Source organism: Chelonia mydas, chromosome 1, assembly GCF_015237465.2.
Source record: "Chelonia mydas isolate rCheMyd1 chromosome 1, rCheMyd1.pri.v2, whole genome shotgun sequence".
Classification (NCBI taxonomy): domain Eukaryota; kingdom Metazoa; phylum Chordata; order Testudines; family Cheloniidae; genus Chelonia; species Chelonia mydas.
Window position 1 is genome coordinate 297623230 of NC_057849.1, and position 21643 is coordinate 297644872.

Genomic DNA, 21643 nt, shown 5'->3' on the forward strand with positions numbered 1-21643 from the left:
ATGTATTATATTGTTGGAGATAATGCCTTTCAGGAGATGTAAATCTGAGGTCCTGACTCAATGGGCTAAAAAATTAACATACATTTTTCAGCTATTGAACAAAAGTAGAGCTGGCAAACTTGAACTCGTTTAGTGGGAAATGTCAACATTTCGAAATTTGGTAAACCAAATATTTTTGAAGTTTCCTATGAAATGGAAATACCATGAAATTTTTGTTTCAGAAACACCAACGCATGGTGTTTTAAAAGTAAAATCTGCTCTCCAAGACCTAGGTCTCTTCTCCTATGTTCTGGGGTCCCACAGTCCTGTTTCTGGAGTCTGTATTCAAGCACATTTCTTCTCCCTCATTCAGGAGTCCCACAGCCCTCCTTCTGGGACTTATGTGCTAATTTCAGGCCCCTTGCAGCCTTAGCCAGCTTCTCCCAGCTGGCCCATTTGTAACTCAGTCCTTTCCCTCCTGGGCTGGCCCAAGTCAGCAGGCTGTCGCCTGCTAGCATCTCTCGTTATGATAGAAGAGGAAGCATATATAATGCTCTCTTTCCCAGAGCTTATCCTGTTGGCTGGGAGAGAGGGAAGGCCTTGCCCCACACTACACTACAAGACTCCTGGTCCTGGGCCCTAAAAGAAACAATAGCTTGAGTTTTCCCCAAGACCACTTCCTCTCTCCCAACACCTGTCTCTGCTCTTCCTGAGATCTTCATCTACTCCAGAAGTCCAGGAACTTTAATGGAACAGAAGTTGATTCACCCCTAGTCGCTATTATCCTTAAAGAAGAAAGAGAAGACAATCCCCTTGCTACACTAAGGTAATTTTCACTGGGGGACGGGCGATTGCACTGTCAGAAGAAGACAGATACTACAGCTACACACATTGGAATATGGTCATCAGAATGCAATGAAGCAACGGACAAAGAGAGTCACTCTGACAGAATTGCAAAATTGAAACAGCATCCATTTGAAAAGTCCCAACAACACAGTAAGGGGAAGCAGCGGTGGTTTTCAGTAGCAACAATCTTTTCTTTCCTTTTCAATGTCCCTTTCCACTGCAAAAAATATCAGAATATTCATGTGCTTTAGTACACCAGTTTATATCACGAGCATACACTATAACCCCATTGGACTATCACTTTCCCAATAAATAAAATAAGTATTAGCACGATTTCAAGCCATCTATTTTCCAGCTTAAGAATATAAGAACAGCCATACAGGGTATTAAACCAATGGTCCATCTTGCCCAGTATTCTGTCTTCCGACAGTGGCCAATACCAGGCGCTTCAGAGGGAATGAACAGAACAATCGTCAAGTGTTCCATCCCCTGTTGTCCATTACCAGCTTCTGGTGGTCAGAGGTTAGGGACACCCAAGGCATGGTGTTGCATCACTGACCATGTTGGCAATGCTAACCATTGATGGACCTATCCTCCATGAATTTATCTAATTTTTTTTTGAATCCTATTGTAGTTTTGGCCTTAACAACATCCCCCGGCAACTAGTTCCACAGGTTCCTTATTGAAATGATACCTGTACACAGTCATGAGTAATAATAGGTCTGGTAATAGTTGTTTTTTCTTTTAAAATTAAAATGCATAGTGTTTTAAATAGAACATTTCATAAACAAACAACTCCTCCACAGACCCCAAATTCTACACTGAAATTTTTACTACTGTAAAATGAGTATGTCTGGATTTGCCAAAATTTTAGCAAGATCTATTGTTGAAAAAATACCTTTCTGCTTTCCTTGGCATTATAGTATTCTGTGAAGTTTTACTCCCAAGAGCCTTTTCTTGCCATACTACAGAGTACCCGTGTGACATATTAGAAAGCAGACCACTCCATGACGTAAGGCCCTGTCCATACATTTCATTTTACTACACAATATCAGGAAGGCGGGGAGAGAGAGAATCCTTCTCACCTGCACCCTCCACCTTTAAAACTGGGTTATCAGTTATTTAAAATTGAGACACAGGCCTTGCTAAAAACATGGATTTAATTTAACAGTAAATAAAGCTTTGTTACCTGCATTGATGCTCCTTCCACTCTTGCTACACAGGCCACTCTATCTAGAAAAGTCACTGTCACAGGAACAGCAACAAAGAAGCCTTTAAAAAAGGCTTTAATGTATCTCCTCCCCATGCCTTGAGCCTGTGCCATAATCTGAAAAGATGAAGGAAGAAAATGGAAACGCTGTAAAAACAAGTCTGAAATAATAGCAGGGTTTTTCATCATAATCAAGCAATGAACTCTTATTGATCAATGAACTATAATTTGTCAGTGCTCCTCAGCATCTGCTATGAAAAGATGAATGCATACAACAGAAGAAAAAGTCAGAAACGTGCAGTGATTAAAACAGAGGTTATGTATCTGCTGATATAGACAAATGGAGTTTGATGTCTGGCATTCTCTCATTAACTTTTTATCTATTTTAACCATTTTATGTGGATTTTACTTTTAGAGGTAAATTTGATATAATGAGTAATAGTCAAGCCATTTGCTTAGTGTAACTGTTAACAGCAGTAGGAAAAGGAGTACTTGTGGCACCTTAGAGACTAATCAATTTATTTGAGCATAAGCTTTCGTGAGCTACAGCTCACTTCATCGGATACATTCAGTGTAGCTCACGAAAGCTTGTGCTCAAATAAATTGGTTAGTCTCTAAGGTACCACAAGTACTCCTTTTCTTTTTGCGAATACAGACTAACACGGCTGCTACTCTGAAACCGGTTAACAGCAATATAGCCAGATAAAACCCAGTTATGTATCTGTAGCAAAAACTTATTGACTATAAGGAAACAATAAATTGGAGCATAATGAATCAGAGTATAATGTCAGTGTTTCCAAATATTTTTTCCCTGCCATTGGAGATTATGAAATCTATGGCTAAGAAGAGAAAGAGTTACATTATGCATATGAAAGATGTAATTCATTTTGTAACACAGGACATAAAAGTTCATCCCAATGTCGTACAGTAACACATACACAAAGTGTGTAGCAAACACCACTGCAATTGTTTCAGACACCAGCCCAATGTAATTAGTCATATAAGTCACGCGGACATACAGCACTGCTGTAACTCCTTGATTTATTGCCATAACATTAATAAGTTAAAAGCAGAGTGTAAGATTGGACAACTCAGTAGGCTGGTGATGAAATAGACTTTTCAACTCTAAAGTCACCACTTCATATCCAAGTCTCCTGTCTTGACTCCTGAAACTTTATCCTCTTTCATCCTTGTAACATCCCATCACCTACCACTCCACAAAACACAGCTGCCAAGTGCATCTTCCTTGCCTGGTATTTTAACGACATCACCTCACTCTTTGAATCCATATACTGACTACACTTTTCCACCATATTAAATTCAGGCTTCCTGTCTTAAACTGTCACAGTGCGAAAGACCCTGCTTGTGCAAACTCCAAAAAAGTCAGAACTTGATTTTATAAACTTATTTTTCCAGAAAGCAAGCCTCATTCTCAAAAGGTATGTCATTAGCCCTTAATGGGGACTGGCTACCTCAGGGCATTGCTATAAGCAACACAGAATTTCCCTTGTCAATCATCCAGTTTGAATTTCTGTTTCCATCTAATAGATAGTTGGTAGATTTTATATGAGAGGAATTTGGTGAGTCCCAGTTCCCTCTCCCATATCACAAACTCATCACCATGCTTTGCAGTACCAGTAAGCGCTTCAGGAGAGGCACTGTCTCTTACTATGTGTTTGTATGGTGCCCAATCTCCGTTTGGTTCTAAAGTGAGAGATTCTGCACTTAAGGCCAAAATCATTTTATTTATTATAAATTTGCAGGAGTTGGCAACACTGTAATTTTCACACACACACACACGCACACAGAGGAGGTGGATGGGGGAGTTCAAAAAATCAGGAAAGATCAAAAACATAAATTTAATTTTAAAAAAATCTCTAACTTTGAGTCACTTGTAATTTTGAGGATGCTTGATTCATGATTTTGGGGTTGGGACTAATACATTTGTGTCATGTACAAAACCAAGCAATATGTCAGCACTTACAGAAGAGCAATTCATATATTAAATACAACTGATGGCCTCAGTCCAGCTGCTAAATATACATGTGTCCATATCTCTCTCACACAGATCACCAGCACAATCAGCACTTTTTTTTGATGCTCTCACAGATGAGAAACAAATGACTGTATGAATACGACTGAAATATCCTTCCATCCCTAAAAGTGTTCCCCGAAACCCAGTGTTGAAGCACACTGGGGGAGCAAAGTGAAGATATTTATACCTGTGTTTTGCCCATTTCTCTGGTTAAATAAAGTTCTATCTTCAGCACTTTCAGTATACCATATTTCTAGAACAGTAGTTCCCAAACTTGTTCCGCCACTTGTGCGGAGAAAGCCCCTGGCGGGCCGGGCCAGTTTGTTTACCTGCCGCGTCGGCAGGTTCGGCCGATCGTGGCTCCCAGTGGCCGCGGTTCGCTGCTCCAGGCCAATGGGAGCTGCTGGAAGCAGCGGCCAGTATATCCCTCGGCCCATGCCGCTTCCAGCAGCTCTCATTGGCCTGGAGCAGCGAACCGCGGCCACTGGGAGCCGCGATCGGCCGAACCTGCGGATGCGGCAGGCAAACAAACTGGCCCGGCCCACCAGCGGCGGAACAAGTTTGGAAACCACTGTTCTAGAAAAAGCTACTTTTTAAGAAGCATTTTAACTTACCGAACTCTCAAAACATAAGATTTATTCTCCTCGCCATGTGTGCAACTCTGCTAACTTTAATAGGAGTTATTTGTGCATAGTTAGGAGAATAGACTGGGCCCTCCTCTGAAATCTAGAGTCATCCAGTATGACTATGCGGAATGAACAAAGTATTTTTGGAGGAAAATATTGTAGTTCTTTTAATAATTTGGTTCAATCTTCTTAACTACAGAATTTTTAAAGGTTTCAGAGTAACAGCCGTGTTAGTCTGTATTCGCAAAAAGAAAAGGAGGACTTGTGGCACCTTAGAGACTAACCAATTTATTTGAGCATAAGCTTTCGTGAGCTACAGCTCACTTCATCGGATGCATCGGTTAGTCTCTAAGGTGCCACAAGTACTCCTAGAATTTTTAAAGTTATATATTATAATTTCTTATTGTTCACTCCTTGTCAGAAACATAGTTGTGCTACACAGACTATTTGTATTGTAAGACAGTCAAAGTATATTTAATTAAATAATATTACAAATTGCATTTCTGTCCCAGACATGGAAGAGTAGCTTCATAAAGTATTAAACTTGTGTAACAAGAGCCAGCTCTGCAAAATAAATGATAAGCACGTTTTTCACTTGCTTGGGCGCCAGGTTTGTATAATTTTTGGTGGTGCCTAGAACGCATCCAAGTCTCCCCCCCACACACCTGCCTTGTAAGCCGATATTTTTTTATTAAATAATGTAAAAATGGACTGGAAACAGTAAGCGTTTAACAGTTTCCCTATATTGCACAATGTGGGGAGGTGTGGGGGGATGAGGGCTCTGCTGGGGGTGAGCGTTCTAGGATGGGGGGGTTGGGTGTGGGAGGGGTCTAGGGCAGAGGGTGCGGGGTTGAGGGCTGCAGTGTGGGGCCGGGGATGAGGGGTTCAGGGTGCAAGACTGGTGAAGGGTCAGGGCCCGGGGGGAGGGCTGCCATCATGTCACATGTGCCTCCTCCCTCCGCAAACCACAGCAGCAGCAGCCGCCACCTCAGCCTGCCCCGCTTCCTTTTAGCCGGAGTGGTGCTGGTGGGCACAGCATGAAAGGAGCCAGCCAGCAAGGGAAAACTGCGCGGGGAACAGCAGCCAGCCGCTGCCCAGGGACGTACCAAGGGAGGTGTGCGGAGGCAGTGGGCAGAGCTGAGGGAGAGGCCCAGCCCCAAACATTGGTGGAGCCAGGTCCCCATGCTCTGAATATTGGTGGAGCACGGGCACCACAGGCCCCTGTAACTCACCGCCTATGTTCACTTGAATTCTTTACAGATTTCAATATTTTATCAATGATAAGATCTTTCACCCAAAAGACTGAAATATCTTTTCTATCATTCTTGATGTTAGCCTTCCATGAGATTTAAAACTCTTCTCCAAATGATTTTCCTCATGTGGATCTTTATCACCATCTGTGATACTTGGTGATAAGAGAGGCATAACTGATGTACAGATTTAATATGTCTACCTCTACGATTCAGTGACTTTTCTCCCTGTACATTAGAGTTCATTAACTCATTTTCTCTGAAATCATTCTCAATTTGCTTCATTTACTTTCGCAAAGTATCTGAAACAGGTTGTGAAGCACAAAGTTAAAAACTTACTGATCCTAAACAAATTTAACAAATACTGTATTTCCATCTTATTGTTTTAGAACAAACCATTGGCTGAATCAGCTGAAACTCACTCCTAGAACTATTCCATACAAAATACAGCCTTTGAGATCACCTTCCTTGCCCATCAAACCAACCATGTCATACCACCCTCTTTCATCAGTCCCCTCACTGGCTCCCCCTTCTCCACTCCATCACTTCCAAGTTTTCTGCCTTCACTTTCTAGACCCTGCATAATTCTACACCTCCCTATATCCAGTCTTGGCTCTTATGTCCCTTCCCACCCACTCCACTCCTCCAGTGATGTCAGCCCTAATACCCTGTTTGTGCACTTCCCCCACCACCAGCTCCACCAACTCCTATGCACGGATGACCCTTTGTAAGTTGCTCTGCCAGACTACTACCCTCTCCTTGTTTAAATCCATCTTGAGGACACACTTCTGTGATACCTACAAGAAACTATCCAAATACATTTATAAAAAAAATACTTCTTTAATCCATCAACGTATGCATTAGCCTTCACCAACTACATGATATTACTGGTGTTTCCCCTGTCCTTCCTACACAAGCCCACCCTAATGTCTTGTTGCTTACTTGTTGCTTCATGCCTAATACTAGTTTGTAAGCTTTTTTGGCCTATGATCATATCTTATCTGTGTTTTAAAGCACCTCACACACTCTTGGTTACGTGAGATAATTAATAACCAGCATGAAGTGACCTGTAGCTCACGAAAGCTTATGCTCAAATAAATTGGTTAGTCTCTAAGGTGCCACAAATACGCCTTTTCTTTTTGCGAATACAGACTAACACGGCTGCTACTCTGAAACCAGCATGACTAAAGGACTTAAGAGCAAAACTAAACGTTGTTAAGACAAAATATTGCATTCCCAATGTATATCCTAGTCACTATCTAGTTACTTTGGGGGTGGGAGGAATAAATATTTTTGTCAGTCACTGACTAAGCTTCAGGGATTTGATGCGAGACGTAAGTGCTTTAAGAATATACTGTATGTTACCATGCATACATGTGACTCATGGAAAAACAGCAGCCACCACCAGAAGCTGAGCTCAATACAAGTAACAGGATTCCAAAGTCCCCTGGCTCCAGTGACAGTTGTGCTGCAAGTCTCCAGCACGTTCCTTCCTTCCCTACCCAGCTTAAGATGCCTGCAGAAGTCAAAAGCCTCAGGTTTCTCCTCGCTCCGGTAGAGCATGCAACCCTCCTGGCTCCCTACTGAGCTTCCTTGAATCACCTGCCTCCTGCCCCCAGTACAAGATATGCTTCCTTTTTTTGCATTTGTTTTGTTTAACGTTATCAGGAGCTGAAGTGGACCTAAATAGAGTATACATCAGATCCATGATTCCTGCTGACATAGTAAGGCTCACAATGCATCCATTGGCATTTAGAAGTTTTGCAGGGAGGCAAAGCTGGGAAAGGAAGCAGGAGTCAAGATTCAGAACTTAAGGAGCCAAGTGAGGCCAGAAAATTGGGTTATCTAATTCATGAAAGCAAAGGAGCCTGGGGAAACATGGAGATAGTCAAGACAAATTCCTAGTTTAGAATTTAAAGATGTATTGTTCGAAGGCTGTTACTAACACGTTATCACATTTTAAAACTCTAATGTGGATAAGGCAGTGCAGACTTTAACACACACTAAAGTTGCTGAGTTGCAGACTATGCTGCCACTAGCATTTATCTTGTCCAACTAATACATTAAAATACAACTTACTAGTGTTTTAAAACGTGGATACATTTTTCATCCCAATTTAGTCAAGCCCATTGTCTCTAGACATACCCCTAAACTCTACTGGGTTCCTTGCTCCCTAAATCACACCATAAAGCATAATTTCCCCACCACAATAGTGCCTTACAAGCTTAGGAGTCCTGCAGGGCACTCTGCTCACTTCCTCCCAGTACATGCCAAACATACTATGACTCAAGAACCTTAATGCTAACTAGAAAGAGGATGCAGAAGGGTTACACAGTGGTGGGCAACCTGCAGCCCGCAGGCAGCCCGTCAGGGTAATCCACTGGCAGGCCGCAATTTGCCATTCCTAGCCAATTGGAGCTGCAGGCAGCTGTGACTGTGGACGGTCAATATAAACAAACCATCTTGCAGCCCGCCAGCGGATTACCCTGATGGGCTGCGTGCACCCCACAGGCCACAGGTTGCCCACCACTGGGTTACAGAAATGTCCCGAGTCTGGTAAGTACATTCTAGCTCACAAAAAGCATGTCATCTGATCTCTTAAATGAATACTGGTGTCACACTGGTCATCAATATCAATGAGAAACACATATATGGATGCTGCATAAGGAGTTATGCATATACACTGAAAATATGTTGTTAAAGTTTGTGTCTGGGGGTTGGTCACCAGTATAGGTGAAAAACAGATTTTCTGTCAGACAAGAGATGTGTATCCATCTATCTGTTTACATGTAAATTGAGTCACCTTGTTCACAACAGGTCTCTTATCACTTGTCTGAACTGAATGAAAACAAGAAGACTTGTGAGAACTTCAGAAACAAGAAAAATGGTGGAAGGAGAGAACCATATCTTGAGGTGCACATTAAAGGTTTGCTCTTCTATATTTGGAAGACAAAGACGACATCCCAGTATCCCTCACCCAGGAAGTAAATGGACAGCAAAATTTCTTCATGAAAGTGTGATCTCAACCAGGCTTCACTGGAAATGCTGATACTCCCGGAGGAATTCTGCACCAAAAAATTTTAAAGTTCTGCATCTTTTATTTGTCAAAATAACACTATATAACCATACCCATATCAATTATGTGGGTAATTTATTTCAAAATATCTGTGAGCAAGTCCATAACAATACAATACAAAAAAGATTCCCCTACGCGCACAGGGATAAAGAAACCCCTACGACAACCCAGTTCCTGTTTCTCTATTATGCTTTTGCTGGGCACCTCCGTCTGCGTGTATCATTTGTCAGCTGGGCAGATCTTGGAGGAAAAACTCTGCCGCTTCAGGCTCTGACACACACACCCCTCTTACCACCCCTCCCCCCTCTGAGCCCAGCCATAGGGCACCGCCACCAGCCCAAACACGCACACCCCCTGCTCTCAGAACCCCCCAGTCCAAACACCCACACCTCTTATCCCCAGAGCCCAGCCGCAGAGTGCCACCCCAGCCCAGACAACCACACTCCCCTACCCTTCAGAGCCCAGGGATCAAGAGAGAAAAAGTCTGATGCTGGGTCCTGGGCTTGTATGGAGTTTGCTGCATGCCTCCTCCTTCCTTCAGGATGTGCTGGGAACTGCAGCTGCCCAGAACGCTCCAGCTCCCCCTCTCACTCCCCTTTGGCAGTGTCCTGTATTTACGAACTGGAGAGTTGGTCTCTGCTGGGTCCAGTGGCCCCTAGTGGCAGCCAGCAGTTCTGCAGCACCAATTCTGCAGGGGAAAATGAAATTCTATGTAGAACATTAATTCTGTGCAAATTCTGCGCAAATTCTGCATTGCGCAGTGGTGCAGAATTTCCCCAGGATTAATGCTGGAGAGAACTTTGGGTGAGATAAACTTCTTTAAACTGGAGGTTAACCTGTTAGTCAAGTTGAGTCTCTAAAAAGCATGTTATGATTTTGTTTTATATGTAAATGGAGGTTACTTACCTGTAATTGGAAGTTTTTCCAAGACGTTTGGTCTCTAGCTGTATTCCACACATGAGCACCATGCTCCTGAATCTGAAATTTTCTTGCAAGCAGCGTCTGTTGGTCCACATGTGCACCATAGCTCTCCTTGTGCTCCAGAGGGTAGAAAGGACAGTGTGGACTGATGACTTTCCAATTCCTACTCTTATTACAAATCCAGAGAAAGAGGATGGAGTGCCGGTAGTGCAGTACAGATACAGATCACCCATCTCAAAGAACCTCCAGTTACAAGTAAGTAATCTCCATTCCTTCTACAAGTGATGGTCTCTATGTGTATTCCACACATGGGAGATTAACAAGCAGTGGTCAAACAGGAGGTGGGTGCAATAATACAGAAGTGATAGCTGACTATAGTACTGCTGTTCCCACAGCTGTATCTGCAGTAGAAGACTTAACCAAAGCATAATGTCTCATGAAGGTGAGCAAGGAGCGCCAGGTAGCTGCCCTACATATCTCTAGTAGCAATACGTCTCTCAGAGATGAAGCAGAGATTGTCTGTGCTCTGGTGGAATAATCACTCACCCCCTGCAGGGGAGAGATGTGAGCTGGTTGGTAGCAGAGGATAATACAGTCAGATATACATTTTGAAAGTCTCTGCACTTATATATATCAAGATATATCCTAACCACTTGAGCTCTCTGTTACAGAAACTAACAGTTTAGGTGCCTAATAATTCTTGTTCTTCATAGAGAAAAATCCAATGCCCTTCAGATGTCCAGAGAATGACGCATCCTCTCTTCATCAGAAGTATGCAGTTTAGGAAAAAATATTAGCAAGTGGATGGTTTGATTCATCATATTAAACTCAGAAACTACTTTATGGATAAACTTTGAGTGGTGCCATAGCAAGACCTTCTCTTTATGGAAGATAGTATATGGCAGGTCCACAATGAGTGCCCCAACTCACTGACTTTTCTGGCTGATGTTATGGCAATGAGAAAGGCCACTTTCATAAACAGATAGGCCACAGAGCATGTGGCCTGAGCTTTGAAAGGAGATTTAGTGAGAAACAAAAGAATGAAAGCTCATGCCCCAATGGGACCTCAATTTACTAATGCTGGAAAGGTGCTACAAAGCCCCTTTAAAAATGTAGCTGTAGCAGGGTGAATGGAGATCATGCAGTTATCCACTGGAGAATGATAAGCACTGATTGCTACTACGTGAACCTGAAGAGAACTAAAGAGAGACTCAAACTTTGAGAGACTCAAAGACTTAAGGGTAAATAAATATTCCAGCACAGCAGGGACCCAGCAGGATTTTGAAGATGGGCTCAGCAATGCAAGTTAAGAGGAAACGCCTCCATCTTGCTAAATAACATCTCCTAGTAGACTTTCCTCCTTTGACTGAGAATGGATTGCACCATTCTGGAACATTAGCACTCTATGTCCAATGTTCATCCAAATACCAGGCTTTGAGCTGCAATTCCAGACTGGGATGCTCAAAAGTATCCTTGTTTTGTGTTAGAAGGTCTGGAAATGGGCGGATTTTTAATAAGTGGCCAAGCTGAGAGCTTCAGCAGATCCATAAACCAGAACTGTCTCGGCCAGTTGGGAGCAATAAGGATGATCAGAGTTCTGTCCTGACAGATTTTCTGTAGGACCTGTGATATTATCGGAATGGGAGCAGCAGGGCATCTCACATCAAGCCCTTGCCCAGAGCAACTAAGAGTATATGTTAGTTGCATATGGACAGCAACTAAGAGTATATGTGAGCAGACCGATAACTTTCACAGTAGGAGTACAAACAGTACAGAATTTTAGGTTTGGACTTGTGAATCAAGGTGAAAATGAATATGGAGTTTTAGGAGCAGGTGCTACAAGAGAACTCTAGGGTGGATAAAAATCAATTTAAATTAAAAAAAACAGGATTTAATTTAAATCAGATTTTTTTGATAAAATGCTTTTTGAGGAAAAAATCAATCTATCTAAAGATAGTTTTAGGTAAGATACATTATAGCTCAAAGATATCTCATCATGGAATAGGAATTATAAATTCTAATTCTATAGTAGGAGGCAATATATTCATGTAATGTTTAAGAAAAATTCTGTAAATGAGTTCCAAGAGTTCATGGATTAGGGACCCCAATCTTATGGGGTTCCAGGGGCTTCTGAATAGATTTAGGTTAATCTACCCAATGGGACTCAGTGCTCAGTCTAGAAGATACCAGAGATGCTTAGTTTTGCAGTTCTCAAACTGTGGATTTGTCTCTCCAGAGATAACATGCTTGTTAACAGCAAAAATGTTTTAAAATAAATAAATAACTAATATATAGAGGTGAGAAATAACAGACCACAACCCTATTGTGCCTCTGCAAATTTGTGTACACAGAGTCAATCCCTTACCTCTCTCTAAAAGTGCAAAGTTTCAAAAAGTTCAATGAACAGAAGATTGTTGGGGGCGGAATACATCAGGACAAGGAAAAGAAGTCTGGAGATAAATGTGAGAAGGGAGGGATAGGCAGTAGAAACAAAAGTGAAACTGTTTGAGCAGCATATTCCAGACGTCTTGAGGTCTTTCTGAGTGTAGCCTTCATTGATTTGAGATCTCTCACTAGAAGGGAAAACCTATAATGGCAGCATGCCATAAGAGAGACACAGTTTGGGAATATTTTAATGAAGTTCCTCTACCTGTGGGTAAGAGAGGCATGCATGCAAAATGCAAACAGTGCAAAAAAGAAATGCAAGGCCTGCTTGCCTGTACGAAACAACATCATGAGAAGTGTTCCTTCTCAGGAGAAAGCTGTGTTGAATATGATGGAAGGAACATGTCTCAACATGCAGGATCTTCAGATTGATAAACTTTTTTATTTCATACTTCTTTCTTAAGGACTGCCCTGTCTTCCTTCTGGACTATTCTTCAATTCTCATGTTTGAGCAAAAAATATAATTGTTACTCTATGGTACTATCATTTTAGATGCAGTTGTGAAAAAATAAATAGCTGAAATAGGCAGATCTTCCTTTTATGATTTCACCTTTAAAGTAGTACTGAGTGTCAGTGAATGCAATGAGTAATACTAAATGAGCGGTATGGTAATAATAATTAAATAACTGCACTGACTTATTTTGTTTAGGAGAATCCATCCTCAACATACAGGATTCTGAACACTATCCACCTTCAAGATCACCATCATTTTCTATAGTTTCAGAGTTATCTGCCAATCATAGTGTTTCAGTCACATCATGTATGTCACATAGCCACAGTATATCACCCGTAGCAAAAAGAAAAAAAAAAAAATCTCCATCATCCAGAAACAGCCATAGATAAATTTGCCATAAGAACCATCAGATTACAAAACGAGGTAATTGATGAAAATATTGCCCAGTTTGTTTATGCAACAAACTCTCCTTTCCGTATAATTGAGAACGCATACTTCATTAACATGGTTCAGTCATTAAGACTAGGATACAGTCCACCCAACAGAGCAGATGTCGCAGGAAAAATTGCTGGACAAAGTGTATAAAAGAGGAATTGAGCAGTGTGCAAAAGGTCTAGAGGGTAAAATTATTAACTTGAGTCTTGATGGGTGGAGCAATGTCCACAATGATCCTGTTGTACGTGTTTGTGTGATAACAGAAGAAGGGAATGTCTTCCTTACAGAAACAATTGATACATCAGGAAATGCACACACAGCAGAATACTTACAAGTAGCAGCAGTAAAAGCTATAACAAACTGGGGGTGGGGGGGTTCAAATGTCTAGTACGCAGCTTGGTCACAGACAATGCTGCCAGTGTATCCAAGATGAGAAGAAATTATTTAGAAGAGAGTCCGAAGCTAACATACAGTTGCAGTGCTCATTTGATGAACCTCCTAGCCAAAGACTTCAGTGTTCCAGAAATAAAGGCTAATGTTGTTGAAATTGCAAAATATTTCCATAACAACCACTCTGAAGCAGCTGCTCTGAGAAAATGGGAGTAACCAAGCTAAGTCTCCCACAAGACATGTGATGGAATTCATTAGTGGACTGTTTTGAGCACTATATCAAGAACTGGCCTAATCTGATGACAGTTTGTGAAAAAAAATCATGAAAAAATAGATGGCACTGTCACACCCAAAGTTCTCAACATTGGGCTTAAGAGAAATGTCAAACAGATTTTGAGTACCCTGAAGCCTATTTCTGTAGCCTTGAAATAGCTGTTTTATTGAGGACGCTGTTGAAATTTGGAAGAAACTGAGTGAGATCTTAAAAAGAAAAATATGCAATGACAGAGTTAAATTACAAGCATTAAAAAAAAAACAAACAAACAATGGGACAGCACTATTTCCCAGCTCATTTTCTTGCAAATATTCTCAATACTCGGTACAGGATCAAACCTTAACTGCTGAAGAAAAGGAGCTGGCTATGACACGGACATGTATATCAGGCAACCATCCAGCAATCCTCCCTCCATAATGCCAACTATAATAAACTTCAGAGCTAAGGGTGAACCATTCAAGAAAGATATGTTTGCTGATGACGTTTTAAAGAAAGTCACACCAATGAACTGGTGGATATCACTTAAGCACTTGGATCCACAAGACTGTTGAAGTGGTAATCTCACTTTTAACAGCAGTAGCTGCTTCTGCCAGTGTAGAAAGAATATTTTGTTCCTTTGAACTAATTCATTCCAAATTGAAAAATCGTTTGGGACCTGAAAAAGCAGGAAAGCTTGTTTTTCTTTTCCAGATTATGAACACACAGGAAAATGAAGGTGAAGACGACTGAGTTAGCTGTAGAAGCCAATATTTTAAGTTTCTCATGATGACCTGGCTGACATAGTTGAGTTGAAATATTTAAAAAAAAAAAAATGTATTTAACTCTTTTAGTTAAAAACAATTTTAACAAAAACAAACCTGATTTTAAAAAACTTGGATGTTTAACTAAATTCAAAAGTGCATATGCTTGTTTTGCTAAATTACTACATGTTTGCTGCTGAAGAAAAAAAATCCAGAATACATAATGTTGTTTTAGTTAAATAAAACAATTTAAATGTCTGTCTGGTGATGTTCTCCTCCTAATACAGCATGGCAAGAAAATCCTCCAAATATTAATCATTAACCTGTTGAATTGGAGATAGTTCACCTCCCAATGACTTCATAAATATCTGCTTCAATTACCTTTGGTAAACGAAATAACCAAACCATCACTCATTTTCTGGCATAGCTGTAAAACTAATCTGAAAAATTTTCAAAAAAGATCACTTTAAAAATGTATAGTGTGTACCTTCTAAAAATGAAACCGACATCTGAGTTGTGAAGAATATGCATTAAGATTATAACAACCAACAAGAATGCACTTTTATGTAGAAATCCATGATTAAATCGAGTCTTCCTGACTAGTGATTTAAATCAAATCCACCCTGTATATGAATCTAAAAACATTACTCAAGACTAAATGTTTCAATGGTCCCAAACTGACAATTTTCAGAATTTTCTTTTTTTTTTTTTTTTTAAATATAGGAATTTCCCACAGAATGGAATTTCTGGTTCCCAACTAACTCTAATCATAACTATTTGGACACCATTTGCACAGCTCATAGAAATTTACTAGGCTTTTTACTCTAAGAGCAATGAAAGATAATTCAGTTTCCATATTAAACAGATATTTTGCAAGTCTGATGCACAAAACAACTTCTTAACATAAAAATTCAACAACAAAAGATAGTGTATCAAAATACTTATAGAAAGATTAAATTAATGATGTTTCACAACATAAATCATTAAGTGATAATGGGTTTGAGCAGTTTGGGTTTTTATTAAATTTCACAGAAAAAAAAACTTCAGGACAATAAGAAAATACATTCTTGTAAAAAAATCTCCATATAAATAGTCACAAGAAGTGATTCATATTAGTGAATAAAACAAAAGTTATAGAAAACTTTAAAATCTAATAGCCTTCTGTGATACTTTGATTTCAAAATTTCACACTGGAAAGTTCTTCTGCTTCCCGAAATACATAAAGAAGAGTTTATGTAGCTCCTGAAGCACACAAGTAATTGTAGATTTAGGCTAGTTCCCTGCTGGCATAAAATGTGGCTAGTGTGTCAATGGAACAGGCTAGGTATTTACCCTTCCAAAGAGTCATTCCTTAGGGGGGGAGTAAATAAATTAGAGGACTTCAAACAATTCAACGAACACAGCACATATTCTGGATCGATAACCAGCCAGAAGCACCTTGTATATATTAACAAGTCATAGCACATGAAAATGCTGCTGCAGGAACAATTATTGAATAGCAAGGGTAGACAGAAATAACCTGGAAATGTGTGCCCTTTTCACAATGTTTACAAATTAGTCTTTTTTTTTAAAATGTAAAAACAAGTAATAGACAACTGATCATCATAAAACAGCAACCTTGCTAACTCGAGATTTAGTACAGAAAACTTGTTTAAAATCACAACACTGCACAGAATAGCAAGGATCAAGTGTTGGTACATAACAGGTCAAAGTACAAAGAAGTTCACATTGTGCAACTCAGAGATTAGGGCAGATGGAGCACAGCATTATCTGGACTGAAGTGTTTGGTGCACAAAAGGTCCAAGATTATAATGAGCCTCTAGTGGGTACTACAACATATGGAACAGAGATGCTATTTAGATTGCTCTCTACATATAAATGTTATTTTGATTCCCTACGCTTGCCTGCACATTAGAAGACACTGTTTATCAAGCAGCCTGCAGAATCCCATTAAGTAATATGCAGAAAGCCCCAAGTTACAATATATTTGCAAATATAAGCACTTAAAAATTACTCTCAGAAGTGCAATGGGAAGTACAGCAGTAAAAACACGGTGTTAGCAGTCATCCACAAAGAAAAGAAAATGACCCCGATGTTCCTTTACAAGAAAGCATCTGGGGGAGAAGAGGCAAGCAATCACAGCCTACACGTGAAACAACTACAAAACCAAAAATTATATCAGTTTATTTTAAAAAATCTGTTTCTTCCTCTCTTCTCCACTTAAATAACTAGTTTAGGTCAAAAACAAGTGACCATATTTACATTACAAAATTCACTTTAAATAAAATAAAAGGCTACAAGGTAATGTGGTATTACACCACTGCGGGTTTGGCTCTGGGAGTAACAGTTTCAAGCTTAACAGAGTGAAAGTTTGTCTAAATCTAAAGCAAGTAGAAGAGTATGTCTACACTTGCCAGTTTTAGTGCAAAAAGTCAGATTTTTGTGCAAAAACTATGCTAGCATCTTCACTGGAAATCCACATTTTGCGCTGAAACTGCTGAGTTTCAGTGCAAAAATAAAACCACCCCAACGAGAGTCTTTTTGCACTGATGCTTTTGCGCTGATGTGCCAGTGAAGACTCTTGATTGCTTTTACAGGTCTAATTGCCCTCTGGAGCTGTCCCACAATGCAGAGCGGGAGTGGCTACTCTTTAAAACTCAGCAGTCCTGCCTGCACGTATGCGCCCCCCCTCCCCTTTAGCTCCTTTCTGACAGCCGGTGCTGTCACTGCTCCAGGACACAAAACAAATCATTATTGTGGAATGCTCCGGCTGCCTCCCACAATACAAACAGAGGTAGGCAGACAGAACGTGCTGTGCAGAATCAGGGAGGGAGGCGGGGACTCAAGTCAGGGTCTCCCTCTCCTTCTGCCTCAGGACTGGTTGCTTCCGGCGGCTGTCACAAACATATATCCACCCCTGCCACAATAATGATTTGCTTTGTATCCCTGAGCAGTGCATAATGGGATAGCTACCACAGTGCACTCCTCTCATCTGCTATGCAAGTGCTGCATATGTAAACATGCTCTGACGCCTGTGAACACAAACCAGCGTTTTTCTTTTAGCACTTTCCTGGCACCGACAAAACTGTCAGCGAAAAAACTCTGCAAGTGTAGACATAGACTTAGAGTCTCTAGGAACACAAGGACCAAGGGTAGTGACGACCACATATATTCACAAGTAGAAGGTTTAATCTCCTTTACAAGTTTTATTAAAGTTACAATTAAAGTTATGAATACCCAAGCACATAGAAATTCTCTACAGACCTATGCACAAGTTACAAATATAAATATACTCACATCCTTAACAGTAGTGTTAGGGTCTGATGAGTCTCTCATGGTTTGATCATCAGTAGACGGATGGTTCCTGCTGGAGTTTCCTATAGGGAGCTCAATATTCCCACTCTGGGTACCCTCTTTTATAATGTAATTCTGACTATACCCAATTAGCATTTCTGCACTTAGTGCACTTTGCAGTTAGGGTATGTGTTAGAAAAATGTGATTACCGGGTATCTTGTAATTACTTTTACTGTTAATTTTTCCGCAGTATCACCCATTGGTACATCTCTTCCCGTAATCTTAGGGCATCAGGTTATTCTTTGGTCACTTACTTATGTCAAGCATTTCTTAGCTCCAAGGCCTAGTATGGCTAAGCTAAAATCTTTCTGCCTGTTGGCCTTGCATTTCATCCCCACGTACTTAGAAGGAATAATCATGTATTAGATATCTAACTAATGATCAATTTTATACTTCTATAATCCTACAATTTAACTCTGTGTAACATACGATTATATATGACATTACATGTTAGTTAATTATAATCACACAATAAATGAATAATAAACTAAAATCACTGGCTACAACCTTATCTCCACAAACCAATTAAATGTCTGGTTTTTGGTCAGTTTATCAGAAGAAAAATAATTTTGTGCACGTCAATGTCACTGTGGAAGCATCCACATCTATGTGATTTGCAAGGAAAACAGGGAAAGATTTCAAAATACAAAAGTACAACAGAAAAGAAAGTGAGCTTGGTTTTGCTACATGCTGTGAAATATAAAAACAAGTGGAAAACAGAAGTTTTCTGCTTTAAGTCTGACTGGTCCAACTTGCAAAACTAGTTAATTGCTATTCTAGTAGCTGTAATGAATGAGATAAAGCTAATTGTTAACCAGTTACCTTAAAAGAAAAATTGTGTGGCCTCTTTACATCCTTGTGCCTTTTTTGTCATCTTTCATAGGCGCTTTAAGGCCACAAGGGACAACTATGATCATGTAGTCTGACCACGGGCATGTTCAATATTTTGCACTGTGCAGGTCAGTGGTGGGCAACCTGTGGCCTGTCATGGTAATCTGCTGGTGGGCTACCAGACAGTTTGTTTACATTTGCCCAGCCACCCACAGCTCCCATTGGCCGGGAACAACAAACCGTGGCCGCTAGGAGCTGCGGGCGGCCAGGCAAATGTAAACAAACTGTCTGGCGGCCGACCAGGGGATTACCCTGACGGGCTGCGTGACACCCACGGGCCACAGGTTGCCCACCACTGGTGTAGGTGCATGCATACAGATTTAACAATTATTGTCTCATTTATGAGAAGGTGCATATCTGAGGCACACAGAAGCTATATATGTAGGCAGGCCGAGGGACTACTGGCTGCCACTTCCAGTGGCTCCCATTGGCCTGGAGCAGTGAACCGCGGCCACTGGGAGCTGCGATCGGTCAAACCTGTGGATGCGGCAGGTAAACAAACCAGCTCGGCCCGCCAGGGGCTTTCCCTGCACAAGCGGCAGAACAAGTTTGGGAACCACTGCTCTACAGAGATCCCCTTGAGAGGGGAAGGAAGACTTGGTCCATTCAGGAGGCCGAACTGTGCCTACTAAGCTCTATGGAGCAACAAAAACTGTGGGGTATTTCCCCTTTCCATCTCCCATACTGGCCTGTGACAAAAGTAACTCAATAGGCTGTGACTCTTGCCACTACACTGTGAAAGGAAGGTCACATTGGGGTCTTAGTGAGTTTCTGAGACCCCTGGATCCACCAGGAAGTGAGGGACCCACAATTAAAGGCTCGGAACTTTGTCACTATATATTAGTTCTACATAAGTTTTCATTTGGGAGTGTTTTCTAGTTCCAAAAGGAGGCCTATTAATCTTTTTCCTCCTATAGTTTTCCCCCTATTCTTCTACCATACCAATTTATCTAATGGCACGTGTGCGGGGCATGATGCTGATACAGAATAATTCAGGAATACTGCTCTGTATTAATGTACGAGTACTGTGTGTGACTGGCTTATGGGAATGTTTACTGTATAATAATACAGTGTTATTTTACTGCATGCATTAGTTTAGTTTAATAACAGGGCTATCAGGAAACAAGCAGGAACACAACACTATGGGTTCAGATAAAACACCTCCTAGTAAATGGGTCAGAAGGTTAAGAAATAATAACTGGGCTTCCAGCTGTGAAGATACGACTTTTTGGTTCCAACCCAAAGTTATACAGCTGTTTTGCCAGTGCTGGGAGTGGACTTGATACTGTCAAAAAGTAAGTTGATGGGGCAAAGGGACAAGAGCAGCTGTCAATGAGCTACTCACAAGGGGCAGACTAACACATGCAGGCCCTGCGGAGTGGGTCTGAAGCAGCTGGGCCTTCCTAAGCTTTCAGGGGATGGTAAACCTCAGGTAAAATAGTCATGAGCATACACTGTTTAGTTGTTTTTAAATCCTTTTCTGTGTTCTTACTGCTAAGATTGAACAACACTTTTTTTAAAAGAAAGCTGCCTGGTCACTGTATTAACTCCTGCTCACAGCTCCCAGAGGGAGGTCTTGCAAGTTCCAAGCCCAGCTTGTTCTGCTGGGAAAATCAGTTAGTACACAGGGCGCTATAGCAGGAGACCAAGTCTCTTCTAGATGGAATCCCATGATTCTCCCAAAGATAGGTTAAGGCAATAGGCCTAACACCTGACAGGGGGTGCATTTAGAGGCACCAGAGAGGGATTCAAGGTGCAGCTAGCCCTGAAATTGTTTCAGCAGAATTCTTAAAGTCCATCTATGGAACATTATGGACATTCACTGGTGCAGCAAACAGAAGTCACCAGCCACCTTAAGGACTCAATATGGTGTAATCCAGGGGTCGGCAACCTTTTAGAAGTGGTGTGCCGAGTCTTCATTTATTCACTTTAATTTAAGGTTTCGCGTGCCAATACTACATTTTAACGTTTTTTAGAAGGTCTCTCTCTATAAGTCTATATATTATATAACTAAACTATTGTTATATGTAAACAAGGTTTTCAAAATGTTTAAGAAGCTTCATTTAAAATTAAATTAAAATGCTGATCTTACACCGCCGGCCCACTCAGCCCGCTGCTGGCCTGGGGTTCCATTCACCTAGGCCAGCAGCGGGCTGAGCGGGGCCTGCGGCCAGGACCGCGGCTGGCAAGGGGCCAGCAGCCAGAACCCCAGACCGGCAGCCAGAACCCCAGACCGGCAGCGGGCTGAGAGGGCCTGGTGGCCGGGACCCCAGACCAGCAGTGGGCTGAGCAGCTCAGCCCGCTACTGGTCTGAGGTTCCATCCGCTGGCTCCCGGCTGCCGGCCCCGCTCAGCCCACTGCCAGTCTGGGGTCCCGGCCCTGTCCACATAGAGTAGGTACCTACTTTCTCCCTGGTTCTGGCCCATTCTCTTCCTCTCTCTGCACTGAGGTGAGTGTGGGAGTGCACTGAGAACAAGGCTGGGGGTGAAGGAGCAGGTTGGGGTGCAGGGTCTGGCCAGGAGCTAGAACGGGGGAGGGGGCTCAGGGTTGGGGCAGGAGGTTTGGGTGTAGAGCGCTTACCTGAGCAGCTCCCATTTGGCGCAAGGGGTGCAGGTGAGAATGTCGGTGTGTGTGTGCAGGAGCTCCCATTTGGTACTCAGGGTGGGGGTGGGGATGTGGATGTGGGGGGTGCAAGAGTCAGGGCACGGGGTAGGGG

The 21643-nt window shown here is 41.6% G+C and overlaps 1 protein-coding gene across 8 annotated transcripts in view; it reads right to left on the reverse strand.

Moving 5' to 3' along the window:
* IMMP2L (inner mitochondrial membrane peptidase subunit 2) overlaps positions 1 to 21643 on the reverse strand; it is a 796496-nt gene that overhangs the window by 759931 nt on the left and 14922 nt on the right. For 6 of the 8 annotated variants that reach the window (XR_005223705.2, XM_043549521.1, XM_027833115.3 and 3 more), the window contains 3 exons: positions 9474 to 9710; positions 8924 to 9011; positions 2015 to 2152 (listed from right to left, as the gene is read on the reverse strand). Coding sequence is in view for 7 of the 8 variants with exons in the window: in XM_043549521.1 (XP_043405456.1) it covers positions 2015 to 2152; positions 8924 to 8956 (171 nt within the window). In the remaining variant the exon portion in view is untranslated. Of the gene's footprint in view, positions 1 to 2014; positions 2153 to 8923; positions 9012 to 9473; positions 9711 to 21643 lie in introns of those variants that run through there. The other 2 variants (XM_043549536.1, XM_043549518.1) reach the window with 1 other exon arrangement.